Raw genomic sequence first — 12,236 nt, 5'->3', positions numbered from 1 at the left:
TTAAGGCTGAGACCTGCCCAAGGGTACAGAGGTCATAGTAGGGAGGCAGGGCTCCAACCTTGGCCTGTGATCCCCAAATTCTGAGCTCTTTGGCTGACCTCACTTGGGGACAGGTGTGCTTCAAGGGTGGACTGCCAGATGCTGGCCAGTGGCTGTGAACAGGAATAGGCAGGGCAAAGTGGAAGAGGAACTTATTCTAGAAAAACCAGCTTAGCCTGGAGAACTGCCAGGTACACACAAGGAGGCATTAGCGTGGGGACAGGCGAGGAGCAGGAGTTACAGAGGCCAATGGCTGGCTCAGGGGAAAAGCTGGGGCATCTTGAGTTGGTGGAAGACCAGCTGCCCAGGCCAGAAAGGCAGTGGCTTCATCCTGGAGGTGAGGGACGGCTTGAGGACCCCACATGGGGTCAACTCACCTGCCAAATATTTGTTAACAACTTACTGCAGCCGGACAAAAGGATTGGAGAACAACAGCAAACACCAGACTGGTCCTGGGGTCACAGAACTGGCTGGGCAAGAGGGTACTGGGCAAGCCAGTGACAAAAGATCTACTCCCCACCCCAACCTGCCCCTGTCAAAGCTGGAAGTAGTGGCTACAAACATGGTGCCTGGGGTCAGACAACCTGGGTCTGAGTTCTGGCTGTACCTTCAGCAAACTATGTAACCCCCATTTCATCATCTGTAAAATGGGGATAATAACATACCTACCTCATAGGACTGAAGATGGTGTATACACAGTGCTGCGCACCTGCACACAGGTAGCACCCAACACATAGTCGCTGTGTTATTAAGACTGGGACAACGGTCGGCTCTGTGTAGTAGTGGTTAAGTGTGTGTGCGCTCCGCTGCTGGCGGTCCAGGTTCGGATCCTGGGCGCACACCGACACACCGTTTGTCAGGCCATGCTGTGGCAGCGTCCCAAATAAAAATTCTGAGGCCAGTCTTCCTCAGAAAAAAGAGGAGGATTGGCATGGATGTTAGTTCAGGGCTGATCTTTCTCACACACACACAAAAGACTGGGACAAGGGAGACACCTGCATAAAAGATGTTTGTGAAAACCCACCTCCTTCCAGGGCCAAGGCCAAGGGCCAGGAGGTGGAAACCCTCAGAGGCTCTGGGTCTGAAGTCACCTCCTGGGGCTGTGCAAGTAGGGTGGGGATCCCATAGGTGTGTAAACAGGGCAGCCACCTGTTGCACACTCTGCTCCTTCCCTGGGGACTCAGGAAGAGGCCAGGCAGGGCGGGCAGGCAGGGCAAGGCTCAGCTCCAGCAAACAGCTCTCCTGACTTCCCTGCTGGGCAGGACTGGCAGGGCGCTCTGGGAAACCATCCGTGTGGGGGCAGTTCCAAGGTTAAGGAGAAAACGAAGGCAAGGCATGGGCTGATATTCAGAAAGCATTTCACTGCCCTTGTCCTCTGAGGAGGACTTTCTCTAAATTAGGACTAGCAGCTATGGTCCCCAAGTCCCCCAAATCTCCTAAACACCCAGTCGTTGCCCCAGAAGAGAAATTTCCTTCATTGGACAGAGAAGAGTTTTCTAAACATGGCTTCAGGTTAGTCTGGGCCTATTTCATCCTGGGGAAAGGCGTGGATGACCATGAGCAACAGCAAGAGAGAGAGAGAGGACCTGCCCACCAAGCCTGGGCAGGTGGGTAGCGGTGGGGTCCCCTGGGGCCCACGGAGCTCCCCTGCTCCGGAAGCTGGCTCCTGCCCCTCCACTGAAACAGGTGCCATGGAGGGATTGTTTTCCCTGCTACAAAGGGGCCCCTTCAAAGGCTGAGCAGCCTGGATTCTCACAGCGGCTTAGGCTTACTCACCTGCGGGGACAGGGAGAAGCGCTTCATTCATTCTCAACCACCCTCTCCCCAGGGCTGGGAAACACCAACAAAAGGCAGGGTGCCCTGCCTCCCCCAGGCTCAGCCTGGCCCCCAGCTGTCTCTGGCCTCAGCAGTCCCAGTCCCACACCTGCGTTCATTAAGGGCTGCATGCACCTGTACCCAGAAGGTTGTCTGCTGTGTGGGCTGAGGGACCTTGAAAGACCCAGCACTGCCCCCAAAGGTTTTTCCTTCGCCTGCTTAAGTGTCCGACTTATCTCTCTGGCGCGGCCTAACTCCCATTAGAGACCCGAGTTAGACAGCTCTGGGAAGACATCTCCCTCCAAGCTCCAGTTCCAGGCTCTGTGCTGGGGACTGGGCAGGTGGGACCAGGACCAGCCAGCCTCTCCCGCTGCTCAATGGCCCAGTTTAGAAGATCGGATTAACTCCAAGGTTAGTTACCAACAGTACCACTCAGAACACCGTGTGTGTGTGGGGGGGGGATTCTACACATAATTTACCTGATCTGGGCCCTTGCTATGTGTCTCTGTTTAATTTTTGGCTAACACGGCTGTCTTTTTTTTTTTGTCTTTCTCCCCATAACTATAAACTCCTTCCTGGAAAAGGAAATTATAGAGAAAGGCAGGCCAACTCAATATAAGAACGAACATAAACTACCTGAAGGTGGAATGGGCTATCTTGTGAGGTAGTGAGTTCCCCAGTCCTGGAGAGAATTCAAGCAACATCCAGACAAGCCCTTTTCAGAGATGTTTCTGAGGGGACTCACACACCTGGCCACTGCACGGGCTGCTAGACAACCTCCAATATCTCTTCCAACACTAAGATTTAATGATGTCAATTGGGCTGTCCGTCCCTGTATTCTATAAACCCCATAGCATTTAGGACCAAGTGAAACTCTTTGAAAAGGAAATAGAAGCAGTGAGTCCATATAAGCAGCAAAAACAAAACCAAGACCTAAAATGGGATGATGAAGGGTGGAAATGAAAAATTCTAGAAAATGCTTCCAAAGCAAAAATTCCTAAAGCAAAAATCATCTCAGCTTCGAAACTTGAATATACAGCTGAATACCAATGAATCTTCCATTTCTGGGATGATGGAAGAGACAGATATTCTGTTCAGACTTTTGTTACAACCCTTCTAAGACCACTGCCATCACACAGGATGTTGGGGTGTCTAGGAGGGAAGGGTCCCCACACCCTTAGGGGTACTGAGTATCTGCTCAAAAGCATGGAGGGGTGAGGTTACCTCTGATGATTACTGACCTCAGCCCAATCTAGCATGATATTTGGAATCTCCAGGTCACAAAAGGGCTCAATATTCTTATGGATCTGTCAGCTGGGCTGGGTAGATCTGGAAATTCTTCCAAACCCCGAGCTCCACTCCAGATCACAGGCAATTAAACTAGCGAACATGGGGTTTTTGTGCCTCCTTGCAGTGCCTCCTTGGGGAGGAAGGGCCCCAGCAGCAGAGCCCACGTGATGTGAGGAAATCAGAGAATGTACCCAACCCCATGGGAGATAACTCAGCTCACGCACCAAGCTATTAAAAATCTTTATTGTTAATTTCTTTCTCAACAGATATATTTTTAGTTGAAATATGAAGCCACAGCAACGCTTTCACTTTTCTCCTTCAGAAGATGAGACAGATCAGGGCCATCATTGTTACAAGAGGGAGACCCATGACCTTGACAAGGACAGGCTGGCGCAGAGAATACACCATCGGCCAGGACACGGACGCTTCAGGGGAGCTACAGGTACAAAGAGAAGGGGCAGCAGGCAGCATGGACACTTGATAACAGATGTTACAGCCTGGGGGAGAGGGGACTGAAAAAACTCACCTTTCCCCAGGGGCTCAGCTAGAGCTGCAGGCCACTGAGTGGGAGTGAGTGTGCATGTGTGTGTGTGTGTGTGTGCATGCATGTGCACACACGCACTGCTTCTCCTGGAGGAAGATGCTCTCAGGCTCCTGCTGGGGTACCCACAGTCCTCGTCCCCTGGGGATCAGTGGCCTTTGCAGGCTAACGGTCAGCTAACTAGGGCCACAGGTATGTGGAGGAGGACACAGGTATGTGGGCCATGACGTTCGACTCCTCTTCCTGGGGTGAGGCTCAGACAATGCTCAGGGCACAGCGTGAACTGCCCACTGACCACGAGGCTCTCTCCAGGGCTCGGGTACAGAACATGTCAGCATTTAGCTCCTGTGCTCCACAATAGCCCCAAGTCCTGAGAAGGGGGAAGTTTGGTTCTGAGAGTCTTCTCCTGGCTCTGGGTACCAGGGGCAAGAAAGGGGCCTCAGCCATCTACTTCTTCAGGGGGGGAGGGGAGAGGCTTCCCTCCGAGGCCTGCCTCTTTCTCCAACTCCCCACCCAGATTCCACCCCTGTGAGAGAGGCAGGAAGAAGGGTGAACCGCCTCCAGGAGAAGAAGGGGGGCAGGTGGAAGACTTGGGGTTGCTGTAGCCCTTCAAAGACCACTGCTCTGCAATGTGTTTCTGGGGGCCGGGGTTGAGGGCCAGCCTGGTGGGACTTGCTCAGTGAAGGCCCAGCCAGGGTCCCCAGTGGGCACTTCACAAATAACGATGCTGTCACTTTCAGGCTGACATGGAGAGAGACCCTTCTGAAGGCAGTGCAGTGAGGGGCAAGTGCAGTGAGGGGCACGGGCCTTGGACAAGAGAACTCTCAGTGCTGCCAGGACCTACTGCCCCAGTGGCAGACACCTTGGGGGCCCGGCTGAGGGAGGTCATGGGTGGCTGCTTGGAGCCTAAGGCCTCCTAGGCCTTGTGAGGCAGCCAGGGCCTCTGTGTGGATTCCGGGCTCCCAGGCAGACTTCTGCTACATTGTGGGGTCTTGCAGCCGGGAGCAGCTCCTGCCCTTTACAGGAGCCCCCAGATGAGGCCTCAGGAAGCAGGATAGGGAGGGAATGGCTGAGGGGACAGAGCTGCCCAGTGCAGCGCTCCTCTGCTCAGCCTGGAGAGGCCGGAGGGGCCCGGACAGCGTTTGAGCAATTCCACTCTCGCCAAGGGAAGCTGGCCGGTTGCCAGCTCATGGAAGTGATGGACATAAATCCTGGCTAATGGTCAACTCTAAGCTCTGGGCTGCTCTTCAGGAGAGCGCAAACCTCCTCGGGGCCCTGTTTTCCAGCTTTGACCCTGCGTGGGGTCCTCAAGGCCCCCTTGCTGGTGGAGCCAGGTGTGGTCATTAAAGCAAAGGCGCTCGGCTCTCCAGGTGGATCCCCCGGCTGGAGGGGGACTGCACGCAGCAAAGTGGGGGGGAGCCCATGGCAACGGGAGTCATGAGTGAGCCAATGGGAAACCAGACACACATACGGAAAGCCAATCAAATCAAACACAAACCAACATGGGAAAGCAGCAGCAAGCTCTGTGTGTAATAAATATTGCAGAGCACACTTGGTTTCTTTCTTTCTTTTTTTTTTTTCAAGTCAAACATAACCAATGTCCCAAACCCTGTTTTCAGCATTCAAAGAGAGAAGCTGTTGTTATCAGCAGAACACCTGCAGCCAATCAAAGAAAAAAACCGTTTCCCATTAGCCAGCCAATCAAAATCCTTTTCCAGTTTAAGCAGCCAATCGGACCTCTTCACATTCCTAAAAAGTGACCTAAATAAAGCACCAGAGCTCGGAGAGCTTCCTAAGAAGCTATATACCGAGGCACAAATTTTTTAAAAAATAAGAGTCAGAAATAAAAATAAAAGGTTTCCGTTGGTCGATTTAAAAATAAAAAGGTTTCTTCCTGCAGCCAATCATGAGTCCATCCCTTTAAGCCAATCGTAACTGCATCACTGGTGTCTCCCGCGATGCCAGCCCCACCGAGTGGCCAGGGGGTGGGGTGGATGGGGTGGAGTGGGGGGTGGGGGACGGGGAAGGTGATCTGCTGCCACTCAGCTGGCCGAGGTCCACACAGATCTCTTGGCCCTTGCCAGCTTCCAGGGTGTTCCAAAGGGTTTGCAGCTACTGCCTCCGGTCCTCCGTCTCCGACCTGGAAAACGCCATCACCACATCCTCTGCACCTGCGGACCAGGGGAAAAGAACTGCTGGATAGGCCTCCGGCATCGAGCTGCAATCTGGCACAGGGCAAGGAGGCTGCGGCCCCCAGTTGCAGCATCAGTCCACGGTAGCGTGGTGCTTTCTGAGTGCAAAGTGCTTTCAAGGAAGCCCACCTCCCCTCTGGGCCTCCCCACAGCCTGGCCAGGAGACATGCCAGCAACCTCGCTGCAGTGCTGCGGGCTGCAGGGGCAAGGCTCAGAGGCTTCCTCAAGGCTACACAGCTAAGCAGTGAGCATGGCAAGAACCCAGGGCTGCGGGTCCTGGAGCAGGGCTCTGCTCCCAGCCTTGCTCCAAGGTCACCAAAGCCAAGGCCCTTGGGAACCTCCCTCTTGCTTCTTAAGACTCTTGTCTTGATCCATTTGGAGGATCTTGCTCATTATGATTCCCAATAGCCATTCCTCTCTGCCCAAACGCAACACCTGCTCAAAGGAGCAGGGCCAGGCCCATTTCCAGCCTGCAGTCGGCCTGGCTCCTGTGGAGACAGATAATGGCCATAATCTTTATTATTGTTATTTTTAATCGTGGATTTGAGATTCTGGTCCAGGCACTCATGGAATCACTTCCTTTGTCTTGTTTTCCATAAGACAGGCTCTGACATGCAGCCAGCAAAGGCAGGAGAGAGGAGGGAAAGAGCTAGAAAGACTGACCTGCCTCCCCCACCCAAAGCTGCTGGGGAGGGAAGGAGCTGACTGAGCCGGCAGACTCTGCAGGGCAGGTGAGGTGACCAGCGGTCCCACCCTGCCGCCCTGGCCCTCACTGGGTCCTGCTGCTTTCTCCCCTTTCTCTAAGGACGGTTCTTGGTTGTGCCCTGAACGATAACAGTTGGCTGCCTGCGGCTTTTCTGACATACTTCTCTTCAGTACTTCTGGAGGAATTCTCCCCGGGAGGGGAGGACTGGAATGTCAGACACAGGAAAGGCCACTGAAGGGTGGGCCGGTGTGGGTGGTGCTCAGTGGAGCTTCTGGCATGTGAAATGGAGCTGGGGAGAGGGCAGGATTCTGCCCACCCACACCTGGCGTTGGCCATCTTCGTCCACACCACAGAGGAGTCTCCCCATCACAGTGGCAGCCTTCTATTGACCTCCTTCCTAACTGCCCTGCCACACGGCGGAGCAGAGGAGGCTCCCAGCCATGGGTGCTGCAGGAGGGCCCACGCACCAGGATGTAACATTACAGAGACGTGTCTTCAATTTGGCACCAGAGCGCCAAGGTGCTGCCAATGGAACTAACCCTGCACACGCACCCAACCTGCCTTGCTGGGGTTCTGCTGTTATCAGCATAACCTCTATTCCTGAAAAGGGCAACAAGCCTCTAGAAGGGAGCTCAAATCGTCTGACTTCATGGGACGGGGCTCCTTTGCTTGGGAAGCCTTACAAATCCCCTGTCTTCTCAGGAACATTCTGTTCTTGCCTCAGTCCTAGGACCACGCAATATCACTGCAGGCAGAATTTTCCTAGCAACCACAGAATCCAAGATTACATCATACCCTGGATGGCAGCTGAGCTGGTTACCTAACAGATGCTGGCTTTTCCCAAGTGCCGCCTCCCAGCTTGCTAATCAGGAGGGGGCTGGAGGGAGACCGTGAAAGGGGACTTGTCAGCAAAAGATGCCTCGGCTGCAATGAACAGTGGCAGCCCACTCACTTCTTTCCTTGCCTGCCTCGTGGGCTTTCTCACAGGGACCTTGGGCCTCTGTACTGAGCTGCAGGCACAAAAATAGCGCAGGCTGCCCCAGGAGGGAATGGTGAGTCTGCAGAGGAACGGCCGTTGGCTCCTTGGAGGAGCCCAGACCCAGGGGCTCAGGCTTCTGACACTGCAGCCTGCCTGGTACCTGAACCACACTCTGAAAGCTAGGGAGGAAGGAACCTCCTCAAGGTCACACAGGGACTCGCATGATTATTTAACAAGACACCTGAAGCAGAGGATTTGCCACTCGTGCCACACTGCCAGCTGGTCGCCCCATCCTTGGCTGGGGTGGGGAAGGCTGGGGATCCGGTGTGGCAAGGGCCCACAGAGCTGCTGCCCATCCATGGCCCTGTTTTGTTCCCAAAGGACTTGCTGTTTTCCAGGCCTCACCACAGAGACCAGCCTTCTTTTGGGGCCTGAGAGGGGGCAGGCTCTTCTAAAGCATTCTCTGACCTACCTTTATCATCGGCTGGCCTAGTACTCATCACTTAACAAGGGTCTGACCATGAACTTGGCAGGCCTCCAGGCAAGGACTCTGCTTTCCCCTCTCCTCTTCTCCATGAAATCTGGGCCAGTTATCTACCAGGGAGGGTGACCTGCTCAGTTAGTTATCATGATTGGAGCTCTTAGAGCTTTAGAACCAGGAGGGGACTCAAGAGGTTGATCCTCATGGTCCCTCCTTCTCCTTTAAAGGCCAGCATGTGGCGACTCCCTTGGGTGCTCTCACTGTCCTGGAACCACAGGGCTCAGAACAGGAAGACACTGCAAAGAAGCCAGCAGGCCCGGCCCACTGCCTCTAGGCCGTTAGCTAGGTTTCCTATCCCATTTTACAGATGAGGAGTGTCCACCCCATTGGTACGTCTACTGACACTGTCTGGACTTGGGCTCAGGGCTTCGTTTGTCCTTTCCCACCAGATGCAGGTGAGCACAGGAGGGGAGAAGCTGGTCATCCTCTCCTGTTCCACACTCTCTGACGCATTAAAAGATAAAGACAGCCAAAAGCAGAGGAAGCTATCACAAGAAAAGAGAACTGCAGACCTGTATGTCTTACAAATATAGATATTCATAATACCTGTGCTATGCAAAAAATACTCAACAAGGTACTAGCAAACTGAATACAGCAACAAATAAAAAGGATTATAGACTCTAAGTGAGATTTGTCCCAGGAATGCAAGGTTGGTTTAACATCCGAAAACCAATTAATTTAATATAGCATATCAATAGAAAAAAGAAGAAAAACCAGATAATTATCTGAACAGACACAGAAAACACATCTGACAAAATTCAAGATGTCTTATGTTAAAAACACTCAACACACTAGGAATAGAAGGGAACTTCCTCAATCTGATAAAAGGCATTTACTAAAAACCCACAGCTATTACCATACTTAATGGTGAAAACTGAAACCTCTCTCCCTTCAAGATTAGGAACAAGAAAAGGACATCCACTCTCACGATTTCTATTCAATATTTTTTTGAAGGTTCTATCCAGGGCAATTAGGCAAGAAAAAGAAATAAAAGGAAGAAGTAAAACTACAGGCATACCTCAGAGATATTGTGGGTTTGATTCCAGATCACTGTGATAAAGCAAATATCACAATAAAGTGAATATCACAATACAAAGAGTCACACAAATTTTTTGGTTTCCCAGCATATATAAAAGTTATGTTTACAGGGGCCGGCCCGGTGGCGCAAGCGGTTGGGTGCGCGCGCTCCGCTGCGGCGGCCCGGGGTTCGCTGGTTCAGATCCCGGGCGCGCACCGATGCACTTCTTTGGCAAGCCATGCTGTGGCGGCGTCCCATATAAAGTGGAGGAGGATGGGCACAGATGTTAGCCCAGGGCCGTCTTCCTCGGCAAAAAAAGAGGAGGATTGGCGGATGTTAGCACAGGGCTGATCTCCTCACAAAAAAAAAAAAGTTATGTTTACACTATACTGTAGTCTATTAAGTGTGCAACAGCATTATGTCTAAAAACACAATGTACATATCAATTAAAAAATTAAGTGAGCAAACGCTATTGGAAAGATGGCGCCAATAGACTTGCTCGATGCAGGGTTACCACAAACCTCCAATTTGTAAAAAATGCAATATCTGCAAAGCGTAATAAAGCAAAGTGCAATTAAAGAAGGTATGCCTGTATATTTATAGATGACATGGATCTTAGAAAATACAGAAAATCCTAAGGAAGTCACTAAAAAGCTATTACAACTAATAAGTTAAAGTCGCAGGGTATAAGATGAATATACAAAAATCATTTGTATCTATATACACTAGCAATGAACAATCTGAAAATGAAACTAAGAAAACAATTTCATTTACAATAGCATCAAAAATAATAAAATACTTAGGAATAAATTTAACAAATGAAGTACAAAATTTATACTCTACAGTTGGTCACGTGGTGTAGCGGTTAAGTGTACGCCTCCGCTGCTGGTGGCCCGGGCGTGTACCGAAGCACCACTTGTCAGGCCATGCTGTGGCGGCATCCCACATAAAGTGGAGGAAGATTGGCATGGATTTTGTCTCAGGGCCAGTCTTCCTTGGCAAAAAAAAAAAAAAAAAAAGAGGTGGATTGGCATGGATGTTGGCTCAGGGCTGATCTTCCTCACAAAATTTATACTCTAAAAAGTATAAAATATCATTGTTCAAGACATCATGGAAAGAAATTCAACACAATCTCTATAAAAATTCCAGCTGCCTTTCTTGTAGAAATTGACAAGTTGCTCCTAAAATTCATATGGAAACACAAAGGATCCAGAAAGCCAAAATAATCCTGAGAAAGGAGAATAAAGTTGGACTCACACTTTTAGATTTCAAAACTTACTACAAAGCTACAGTAAACAAGACTGAGTGGAACTGGCATAAGGATAGACATATGGATCAATAGAACAGAATTGAGAGTTCAGAAATGAACCCTCCCATTTACGGTCAATTAAAATTTTTTTTTGTTTGTTTTTTGTGAGGAAGATCAGCCCTGAACTAACATCCACACCAATCCTCCTCTTTTGGCTGAGGAAGACTGGCCCTGGGCTAACATCCATGCCCATCTTCCTCCACTTTATGTGGGACGCTGCCACAGCACGGCCTGACAAGCGGTGCATGGGTGTGCACTCGGGGTTCCGAACCCAGGGCGCCAGCAGTGGAGCGCGCGCACTTAACCGCTGCGCCACGGGGCCAGCCCATGGTCAATTAAATTTTGACGAGGGTGCCACGACAACTCAATGGAAAAGAACTGGACAAATGGTGCAAGGACAACCGGATATTCACATGTAAAGGATGAAGTTGGAGCTCTACCTTGCACTATATATTAAAATTAACTCAAAACGGACCAATGACCTAAATATAAGAGCTAAAGTTATAAAACTCTTAGAAGAAAACAGGGGTAAATCTTCATGACCTTGGGTTAGGAAATGGTTTCTTATATGTGACACCTAAAGCACAAGCAACAAAAGAAAAAATAGATAAATTAGGCTTTATCAAAGTTAAAAACTTTTTTTGTGTGTGTGAGGAAAATCAGCCCTGAGCTAACATCCATGCCAATCCTCCTCTTTTTTTTTTTTTTTTTTTTGCTGAGGAAGACTGGCCCTGGGCTAACATCCATGCCCATCTTCCTCCACTTTATATGGGATGCTGCCACAGCATGGCTTGACAAGCGGTGCATCGGTGCACGCCCAGGATCCAAACCCAGGCCACCAGCAGTGGAGCACGTGCACTTAACTGCTACACCTCCGAGCCATCCCCCAAAGCTAAAAACTTTTATGCCTCAAAGGATACTATCCAAAAAGTGCATTGTGAAGGCCCACGGCAGGTTTTGACGCGACGTGATTTCTGCCAAGTGCCCTGAACGTCAAAGTGAAGAAATTCAATGAAGCGCGGGTAAACGGCCGGAGTAACTATGACTCTCTTAAGGTAGCCAAATGCTTCATCATCTAATTCGTGATGTGCATGAATGGATGAACGAGATTCCCACTTTCCCTACCTACTACCCAGTGAAACCACAGCCAAGGGAAAAAAAAACAGTGGAAAGGTAACCCACAGAACGGGAGAAAGTATCTGCAAGTCATATATCTGGGAAGGGACTGGTATCTGGAATATATAAATAACACAACTTAATAATAATAAAACGTCAAACAATCTAAGTTTTAAAATGGGCTAAGAACTTGAAACGACGTTTTTCCAAATAAGATAGACAAATGGTCAACAACATGAAAAGATGCTCAACATCATCAGTCATTACGGAAACAAATCAAAACCACAATGAGATACCACTTTACAGCCACTAGGATGGCTGGATCAAAAAGGCAGACAACAAGCGTTAGCAAGGATGTGGAGAAATGGGACCCCTCATCCACTTCTGGTAGAATGTCAAATGGTGCAGCTCCCAAGCCCGCCCCACCTGCAGCCGTCCCCATCTCAGCCGATGGCACCTCCATCCTCTGGTTGCTCAGGTCAAAAACCCTGGGGTCTTCCTCACTACCCACCCCCACACACAGACATACTCCACATACAACACATCAGCAAATCCTGTTGACTCTACTTTTAAAATATATCCTGAATACACCACCATTTCTCCTACCACTACCCTCGTCCAGGCCACCACTATCCCTCACTGGCCTCCTGTACCCCCTTTTCCTGGATCTCCCCTCTCTGGCTCCTCGTG

The 12,236-nt window shown here is 50.4% G+C and overlaps 1 protein-coding gene across 3 annotated transcripts in view; it reads right to left on the bottom strand.

Moving 5' to 3' along the window:
* Positions 1 to 3,371: 3,371 nt before the first annotated feature.
* The window catches only part of CTNNBIP1 (catenin beta interacting protein 1), a 49,212-nt gene continuing 40,347 nt past the window's right edge, over positions 3,372 to 12,236 (bottom strand). For all 3 annotated transcript variants that reach the window (XM_087446855.1, XM_087446857.1, XM_087446856.1), the window contains exon 5: positions 3,372 to 5,856. In XM_087446855.1, coding sequence (XP_087302981.1) covers positions 5,798 to 5,856 — 59 coding nt within the window. In that variant the 3' untranslated portion in view covers positions 3,372 to 5,797. The remainder of the gene's footprint in view (positions 5,857 to 12,236) is intronic.

The sequence above is a fragment of the Ceratotherium simum genome, chromosome 22 (assembly GCF_057802395.1).
Source record: "Ceratotherium simum simum isolate JZ-2026a chromosome 22, ASM5780239v1, whole genome shotgun sequence".
Classification (NCBI taxonomy): Eukaryota; Metazoa; Chordata; class Mammalia; order Perissodactyla; family Rhinocerotidae; genus Ceratotherium; species Ceratotherium simum.
The sequence above is the reverse complement of the archived record's forward strand: the minus strand, read 5'-3'. Positions and strand labels throughout refer to the sequence as shown.